Source organism: Echinococcus granulosus (assembly GCF_000524195.1).
Source record: "Echinococcus granulosus chromosome Unknown EG_S00025, whole genome shotgun sequence".
Taxonomy (NCBI): Eukaryota; Metazoa; Platyhelminthes; class Cestoda; order Cyclophyllidea; family Taeniidae; genus Echinococcus; species Echinococcus granulosus.
The window spans coordinates 878456-887465 of NW_020170405.1; the positions used below are offsets into that span (position 1 = coordinate 878456).

The window sequence follows — 9010 nt, forward strand, 5'->3', positions numbered from 1 at the left end:
TAAGTACGCTTAGGGTATTGCGTAAGCTGGAAGACAAACCTATCGATGCCGCGGCACACTAGTAGCATATAGAATGAGGAACCAAGGTTAAAACCAAAAAACTTTAGCAGGCCTTGCTACCATTCAAGAGAATGTAAAAATCAGCATGGTAGGTAAGCAAAAACAGTAAGCTTACTGGAAGGTAAAGCTTTGACCACCTATTGCAGCAAGGATTTTGTTAAATGCAGCCATTTGTTTATGCATTCGATTCAAATGTGCCCCCTTGATGGGTGTATCAAAGGCACGCTCTTCAGTCTTCAAAATGCTGTTCGGGAGGACATGCGTTCCAACAAAGTCCACGCTTACGCCCGCCTTTTGCAAATTCCTGATCACTTCATTTATTTCTTTGCAGTCTAGTTCACCTTCAAGGTTACTCAAAACAATCATACGCTTGTTTACTCCGCCTTTTTGCGTTCTAACGAAATAGAAAAAAAAAACAAGGATAGCGTACTTGGCCACTTTCATCAAGTGGTCCACTCCAACGAATGTGGCATCGATCACTAAAGAAAAGTGTGAATCAAGTCAAGAAGTATTCATACAGTTTCCATTCGTAGTGCTGCTAGAAAAGCCCGTATCAAGGGCTTCAAGCAAATCCCAGTCATAGGGCTTGAGTGGTCGGAAAAGAGAAATATTTGCGAAATTCCCATTCGAATCGGTCAGCTCGTTGTCAGTGGTCTCAGTGCCAGCCAGTACAAGTGCAAACTGCTCTTTCGACTGGGTAAAAAGCTATATGAAAAGCGTGAGGGTTTGCAGGGAGAAAACGAACTCTCTGTTGAGCCATCAGAGTGAGACATCGAGCTGCCTCTATGAGAGGCAAACCGTTCATGTGCGCGCCCACATCCAAAATGGCACAAACTGCCGACGCCTAGCAGAGAAGCAGAAGATATTCATAAAACCAAATACTCGAAACGGGTGTTTGTTCAGAGAAAACACTTTAGCTTATACGCCAACGGAACAGATGTCCTAGTTTCTTGTGTGATTAACAACAGGTTACACCTTCATGAAAAAGTAGATACTTATCCGCCAAAATCACCTCCAACATAACTCGGACATAATAAAAAAGTACCGGAATTCCCTCGTATGGTATTGTTCCAAAAAGCTACCGCGGAATATATGCAAAATTATAAGGTTCTAAAATCAAAGATGTACCAAAGTACTTGAAGATCCCCACATGACGAAAACTTCCCACACACACTCTAGTAAAGGTCCATTCCTAAATTACTCTTATAACGTATTATTAAAATAACTGTAAAAATAAAGTCAATGAACCACCAAACCAGCTTAGCTGTTCCAATGGACACACCATAAGCTAACAAACGTGTGGGGAGCCAAGGTCATCAACCACCCTTGAGCATGAGAAATTTAGCCTAAGGTTTGCTAAGATTTCATTACACTTGTAAAGACATGATGGTGAAATAGCATAGCTACGTAATGTAAATTTTAGTAGTGAGGCCATCTACTTACCTCTCTGGGAATAAAACATGTTTTTTACTCTACCCACCAGGTTATCTCTTAATTATGAATTTGAGAATTAAAAATGGAATTTATTTAAGACTCGCAGTACTTAATAATTGATTAGGTCTGTAGTATTCTTCACACATGCTGGTTATGTGAGGCAACCATTCTCTCAAATAACGATAGTTTAGCTCAGGTCTGTTAGCAATATTGGGTCCACTTCTCTTTCATTTAGCATCATTCATTACCCCTTCTTTCTGCAAAGTCGCATTTTTGATCTTTTTTTTGCACTTATAATTTTATCTGTCCCCACCTTGAGTTTGCACGTGTCGATCAATAGAAGCACGTGAAAATCAGACCACTAAGAAAGCGGTCATGGAGGGTGTAGTAAGCACGTCATCAGGGCAGGGACAGATTTCACCATCGAATAATGTCTGCGAGGTCCAACAGATCGATGCAGAAGGCAGAATGCGTGCAGTGCTAACACGAATGCGCTCGGGGATACCCGAAGCCAATAGGTCTGACATTGCTTTTGAAGAAGAGGCATTTATTTCCCTCTATAAACGTTTTCTAGACAAAAAATTAGCATTTCTCTTGACTGGACCGATATTGAACAGAGTGAGAAATCATATGTAAGAAGTTGGTTCCTGTACCGTCTCTATGACTTCCAACTTATGCTTGGCGATTATGCAGATAATTGAGTAACCCGTGAAAGAAATCATTTGTAATGGAATAGCATACTTTAGGGTGTTTTTATTAATAACATCTTTAAAATTACAATGTCGAAGTTACTGGGCACCAAAATTTGAATTTTTAATTTGACAGCTCTGGTATCCTGTAAATTATACCATAAACATGAACCATTTAACTGCCATAAAGGCTGTTTGCCTGGAAAATCACCATAATCAACACGTTTTTGAGTAGCCATGTTTATATATGGGATTTGAACGCAAGCCAAACTGGAAATGAATGTTTTGCATTTCCAATAAGGTGTAAAGTGGTAATTTTTCCACTTAGTTTAAAAACTACGAGGACATCGTCATACCAAAAGAAGCAGACATTGTGGATGCTCTCTCTCACTTGGTAGTCATTAAGCTGGGTGGGGGACTCGGGACAAGCATGGACTGTTGTGGACCCAAATCGCTAATTCCTGTGAAGGAGGAGCGAACATTTTTGGACTTGACATTGCAACAACTTGAGGTACGTCATTTGGTCATCCTTTCAGAAAGATTTGATTCACGTTCTTCCGTCTTGGGAAAAGTCGTTCGTTATTTTTAGAATGTTGGAGTCTTGCCGCTAAGCCAGTAAATGTGGCGTCCACTATTTGTCATTGTGCTGTGTAAAAGTAATGATTTCGGAATTTATTAAAAGCCATCCTTACTATGGGATCGCAAATTGGCGAAGTGTTGGATCAGATCGCTGGCAAAACCTAGAACGGGTGTTTTAACAAATTTAACCAAAAAATGTTTCTTCAGAGGCACTAAGGTTTTTAAACAATATTCAACTTCTGATTTACTCCGTAACTTGGGGACTTCAAAAAAAAACATGACTAAATATATTTTCAGAATTGTTTTTGAACTCCTGGAAGGCAATGTCATAGCTGCTTAAGGTTTCGAAATCGTTTATTAATGTGGATGACAAACAATTCCTATCACGTTTAATCTAATCTAGATCTCCATTATTCCTTCAGGCCCTAAACACAAATTATAATTTGGATATGCCCTTAGTATTGATGAACTCATCCAACACACAACAAGAAACAGATGCCTATCTTAAAAAAAATGCCGAAAACGAGTACAAAGATTTACACATTCCAGCAGAACAGGCAAGTTGACTGTCATTGTCTCAACAATGACCCTGCTTCTCATCACGTATTTCGTTCTCAGGAGTCTAAGACCATAGATCCATAATGCCCTTCTATTCTATTGGTATGTAGGTCGAAAATGGTCTCGGAAAATGACTTAAACGCATGCTGTGGCGATTGGGCAATAATGCTAATTTCAGTTAAGGTGTTCAAATGCATGGTTCATATTTCGGTACTTCCCTCAGTTGGTGTTATTACGTCAAAGGAGATTGTAATAGCCACTAACCCATATCCAATTCTAGTAGATCCAGTACGTATAAGTTTGAAGCAAGGGAACTACCTACAAAGCACCAGTTGTATGTTCATTTTGTCGTAGCAATAACTTGTAGCATGTCATCTGTGTTCGATGAAATTGCGATTCTTTTGCTTCTCGGCGCTAGGTTCCCGAGGCTGAGTGCTGATACAGGTCTGCCGCTGGCTGAGTCCATGCAACTGGAACCAAAAAACTACTATGCCTGGTATCCTCCAGGTCATGGGGATGTCTACCGATCCTTTCAAGAGTCCGGTCTATTGGACAAGTTCCACAATGAGGGCAAGACCTGGCTGTTCATATCCAATATCGACAACCTCGGTGCTTCACCGGATCCGAGTAAGCATAAGCATCATCACAATAATCACTACCACCACATCCTCCTCCTTACTCTGACATTTAGATACGAGTACAATTTTTCCTATTTATACTTTTCCTACATGAGTCTCCTCTTCCTCCAACGTGGACTCGGTACACTAATAAACGGCTGGTTGTTACAATTTCAGTAATGTTTGGAACCATTATTATGCAATGTTAGATGGGTCTCTTGTATTGCAGCTATCCTTTGTTGGTTGGAAGAACAGCAGTTTGAATTCGTCATGGAAGTATCCACGAAAACAGTGGTAGACCGTAAAGGAGGAACGCAGGTTTACTATAAAGGTGGACTGCGTCTGCTTGAGGTTGCTCAGGTAGGAATAAATAATGTCCCTTGATCTGTGCTATGGTCCAGTTGGTAGCATTTGTGACGACAACTACGAATTGCTTTTATGATCTAAAATTACACTGTAAATTTGGAGCCTTCTTAAAAACAAAACGCCATAACTAGTGAACACACCGGAGCCGCATGAAGCTTATTAAAATAATTATTTATTGTCCTCATATCAAGGTGCCAAGCGAGCACACGGCGGACTTTCTCAATGCCAAAAAATTCAACATTTTCAATACCAACAACCTCTGGATCAATCTGAGGGCTCTCTACAGTCATATTCATATTCATACTCTCTTATTGTGAGTAGAAAAACACTAAAGGATGGAACGCGAGTAATTCAACTGGAAGAGGCGGCTGGGGCAGCAATTAAAAGCTTTAACAAATCAATGGGTAAGCACAGTACTTTGATTTTAAGGAGTGGGAATCAAGTTTGCTTTTTGCCTTGCGCTGAGGAGTTTTGCTGATCCTTTCAAGGGCTGAAGGTTCCACGTACTCGTTTCCTGCCGGTCAAAATGACATCAGATTTTCTGCTTTTGAGATCAAATCTGTTCACCTTGGTGTTTGGCAGTCTTGTTATATCTCCACGGCGCCTCTCATCGTCATTGCCCATTGTTGACCTAGACCACCACTTCCAGAGCGTCCAGGACCTCCAACTGCGAATACCCTTTGTTCCCAGTATGGTTAACCTCTCTCACCTTACCCTCTCTGGTGATGTCCGCTTTGGTCCAAATGTTGTGCTCAAGGCGAGTGACCTTCCCCCCATTTTGTCCCTAAAAAACACTTATACTTCCATTTTTTGCAGGATTTGTAATTTTATCTAAGCCCTGGTTAATGGTACAAAAAATTTGCGATAATGAAGTGCGTCATAAAATATTACGCGATTCATTTCCGTAATTTATCTTCGAGAGTATTCTAATTCACTCACACTTATAAGTGTCATGCTACTTCAGCGTCATCAAAGTATTCACTTGTCACCGGATCTTACAAAACAAATTAGTGACAATCATTCGCTACTTACCAATCCAAATCAAGCTAGGTTTCAAAATGTTGGGACGTTTCAGAAGCTCTATGAACCGCAAAGATTAATTTTTCTCCTGTGTGAATGATATGCAGTCGGAGTAAGGGTATGGACACACTTCACCGGCTAACACTTTATTGGCATAATGTTGGTTTTCATTTTAGGGCACGGTGAAAATAATTGCTAAAGACAAAGAACAACTCGACATTCCAGGCGGATCCGTTCTTGAAAATAAGGTGGTGACTGGAAGCCTGCGTGTGACGAATCAGTGAACATGCGGCTACATAAGAGGATGCACCGACTCCACCAACATTTCATCACTCAGAGATTTATTTATTCGTTTCTTTTTTTTCCGCTGATATTGTTTAATTGTTACTCGGTATTGATTTAATTAATTTAAGTAATCATTATTTATTAGTAAGAAATATTCTCTTCGTTTACAAATGTATGAAAGAGAGCTGGGGCGATATTTAGGAGAAAAGTTTTGCCCCTGGCAAGAACAGCTTGTGGTGGTTGCCACTTCAAACATAGTTCTGGGCTTGAGTCCCTCATTTCTTTGCAGCTTCATTGCAAAATAGTACCCCGTATGGCCTAGTTGATATATTCTATGCAAAGATCATACGTTATACAACTTTGGGAGGTTAATGCAACTGGAATTCTCAGTCGTTGTGGTCAAAATCTGGCAGATGCACATTTTCTCTAATTCCACATCAAAAGCTCATTTTTGTAACTGAATAGCGCCAAGTGACTATCCTTCTGTTGAGTTCAAGGGAGTGACGATTCATTGAATCACTTCCTTGAGATATTGGGAAATTAAACCATACTTTGTTGAATTAAAACGAATAGGAAGGTTTAAGAGTAACCACGTTAATTTGCAAATGTAACTACTAGTTACAAAACCATGTTTAGTAAATTCATACGTGATATGGGATTCGTTTCACTGTTCAGCTCAAATTTGTCTTCTTTGAAGACGCAAGAAGGCACAATACTCGAGTAGAGTGTGTTTTGTCGACGCATACTAGGGCTTGAGGGCTACTGACATGGCCTAAGGTCAGATGCACGGCGGAGGTACAATAGCGGAGCCCCTAAGTAATCTTTTACCAAAACCGAGAGTTAAATAACCAGTTAACAAAACACAATTGAAACATCCTCTGGCCAATGATTCACTAAATAGCATTGACATGCAATACATAGTGTGATGCGTTTAAATGGGATAAAGTGGTCCACTGTCAACGCCTGCGTGCTTTTGCTACTTTCTTTGCCACTAGGCAGTAGAATAGAAAGACCTGTGCTCCTAGTTCTCATTCCTACCATGGCAATTTGCTGCTAAGGGCACAAATAAGGAGAGAGTGTAGCTTCTGAAGCGTGATTTTGACCGCGGCGCTGGCGTCGCACAGCTTGTGGCTCCGAGACAGTTGGAGACAACGACGCCGCCAGATGTTGAGCGGCGGCGATGACAATGATGAAGGGGTGTTGCGTGCGCTGACTTGTACATCTGCCGCTGGGGCCTGTAATCGAGTGCTCGTAAAACATTTCTTGTTGCGCTGCCTTGAGCTACGCTGCAATGGCCGGATCCACTGTGACCCCGATGCGAGGCACTAATTGCGTTCTCGCCTTCCTCCTCTTCGTTGTCTCACCTCTACGAGTGCGCCTAATTAACCTGTCCACCATTCGCACTGTCCAGGTGTTTTGTTCGAGCAGTAGCACCTGTAACACATGTGTTTGTTTGGTAGGCCATGGGCCTCTAATTTTCCATCCTATTAGCTTAAAGACTAGAGTTGGTAATGGGGAATAAAGGGGTGAACGATATATACAATAATCAAAACCTAACCGGACCAAGTCCGAACCCTCCTTCATAACTTTGCTTACAGTGGAATAAATCTAAATAATTTTATTAGGAAAATCTTTCAATGCAATTCCTAACTTCTGGGTTCTAGTTTGGCAGTCAAATTCTGGTTAAAAAAGTTTAATTTTTAACTATTTATTCCATAATTAATGAAATATTGTAATGCATTAGTTGTAAAGCGCGTCTCCCTTAGTAGAGTTACTAGTACATGACAAAATGCCCTATTCCAAGAAACTGTAAGCTCATTTGTGCTCTTTCTCAGTAGTATTATCAAACAATTTGTGATCATTTATGCTGAAAGTAGTGTCAACCTAAGGATGTATATTGAAATTAACAGTAGATCTTAGAACCTAGTTGTAATATCAGTCCTTCATTTACCCACTAGAGTTTGGAATGGTTTTAAGTAAGGGTATGAGGTAGGGTTGTCACCAATGCCAATATATCGTCCCGAGACTTTCCTGAAGACGATTAAAGACCTAATTCTAAAGGAGAATATGTACTGTCGTCGAACAGAGGAGTTGAGGGGCTACTGGTATGACTCAGAGGCCATGCCACCTAGTAGAAGTATAAAAGCAGAGCTTTACGTATCTTTAAAATTAGAACGAAGAGTTGCACAAACAGCAAAAGAATTGCATGTCACCTATCGTCTTTTAAGTGTCGTCCCTGGCCCTCCCCTCGGTCAACCTCGCACGTTGACCATCACAACGTAGTCGGGGTTGTAAGAAAATCAACCACCAATCAGCAGCATCAGCCGTCGTATTCAAGTGCAATGAAGCAGTTCTGCTACCGCAACTTCACTGATCTCACTTGGCAGTTTCACTGGAAACCATGTTGGAGAATGGACTAATGTGATAGCCATCGAGCATGTCCATCACCAATCGTAAAAACACTAACCTAAAAGCCACTTTGTTCCCACTTCCGAGCTGCCCAGCCCCATCCGAGTTCTCTCCAGTTTCATAATGGTACCACAGATAGCTTTTTAAGGAACTATTCCTTATGGTCCAAGGGTAAAGTCGCTTCAAATGTTAACAGGATTTTTGTAGAACACTGGCCTGGGTAGTTGTCAAAGGTTAGCGTCATTTTTTAACCCTTCTGTTAGAGACTGTAATGGATTTTCCCATCTTCATCACATTATGGTTTAGCCTTTAGTATTACAAAACTGGGTATTTGTCCTTCAGAATAGGATTTGCATTCTATTGCCAACAATTCAGCGCCTCCAGACTTCCCTAAAGACCAAAGAAGGCGTATGGCTAGGACAGAACATGCATTATTCACGCACAGAAGATCTTGGGAGGCTATTGGAATGGACCGAAGGCCATGCCGCTCAGCGAAACTACAATGGCGAAACCCTATGTGTCAGCAAAACTATAAAGAAGAGTTATACAAATAGTCAGAGCAATACACCAACTCAAATGCAACTCGTATGCGGTGTCAAAACCTGACGCCTCCGACTCAATTTTACGGTTCTCAAAATCACTTCTGTCGTTCGGTAATCCGCGTACAGGTGCTTCTTTGACATTGGTTATCACTCTAGTTCAAAATATGCCCTAAATGTTCAGCGTTTAGTTATATCCGAATAAGAAGATATGAATAGAGCCTTAAAAATTAATTAAAGTAGGCATCATTTTTAAGCTTTGTGTTATTCCTAAATTTCTTTGCCACATGTATCCATTTGTAGAACGGCATCAAAGATTTTTAAAAGAAGCACTTAAGTTTATCATTGCTGTTACTTTTGCTATATTTATCGTCTCAAAGAGTAATTTGGCAAAGAGGTTTTAATCAGGGCGTAGGAAAAATTAAGAGTCCATTTTGTTGAATTTCGAGGCATC

The 9010-nt window shown here is 40.7% G+C and overlaps 2 protein-coding genes across 2 annotated transcripts in view; one reads left to right on the forward strand and one right to left on the reverse strand. All coding sequences in view use genetic code 11, as the record gives it.

The window, feature by feature from the left end:
- The window catches only part of EGR_04231 (ATP-dependent DNA helicase 2 subunit 2), a gene marked incomplete at both ends in the record, with an annotated part of 4844 nt that extends 3632 nt beyond the window's left edge, over positions 1-1212 (reverse strand). The window contains 5 exons of the mRNA XM_024493480.1: positions 176-454; positions 491-539; positions 579-765; positions 806-904; positions 1189-1212. Of these exons, the coding sequence (XP_024352181.1) occupies positions 176-454; positions 491-539; positions 579-765; positions 806-904; positions 1189-1212 (638 nt within the window). The remainder of the gene's footprint in view (positions 1-175; positions 455-490; positions 540-578; positions 766-805; positions 905-1188) is intronic.
- Positions 1213-1869: 657 nt separating this feature from the next.
- On the forward strand, positions 1870-5607 carry EGR_04232 (UTP--glucose-1-phosphate uridylyltransferase; the record flags this gene model as incomplete). The annotated part of the gene is made up of 9 exons (XM_024493481.1): positions 1870-2112; positions 2512-2694; positions 3185-3323; positions 3675-3947; positions 4167-4297; positions 4495-4588; positions 4651-4707; positions 4792-5048; positions 5500-5607. The coding sequence occupies 9 exons, from the start codon at positions 1870-1872 to the stop codon at positions 5605-5607; spliced, it is 1485 nt and encodes a 494-aa protein (XP_024352182.1).
- Between the last annotated feature and the right edge of the window lie 3403 nt (positions 5608-9010).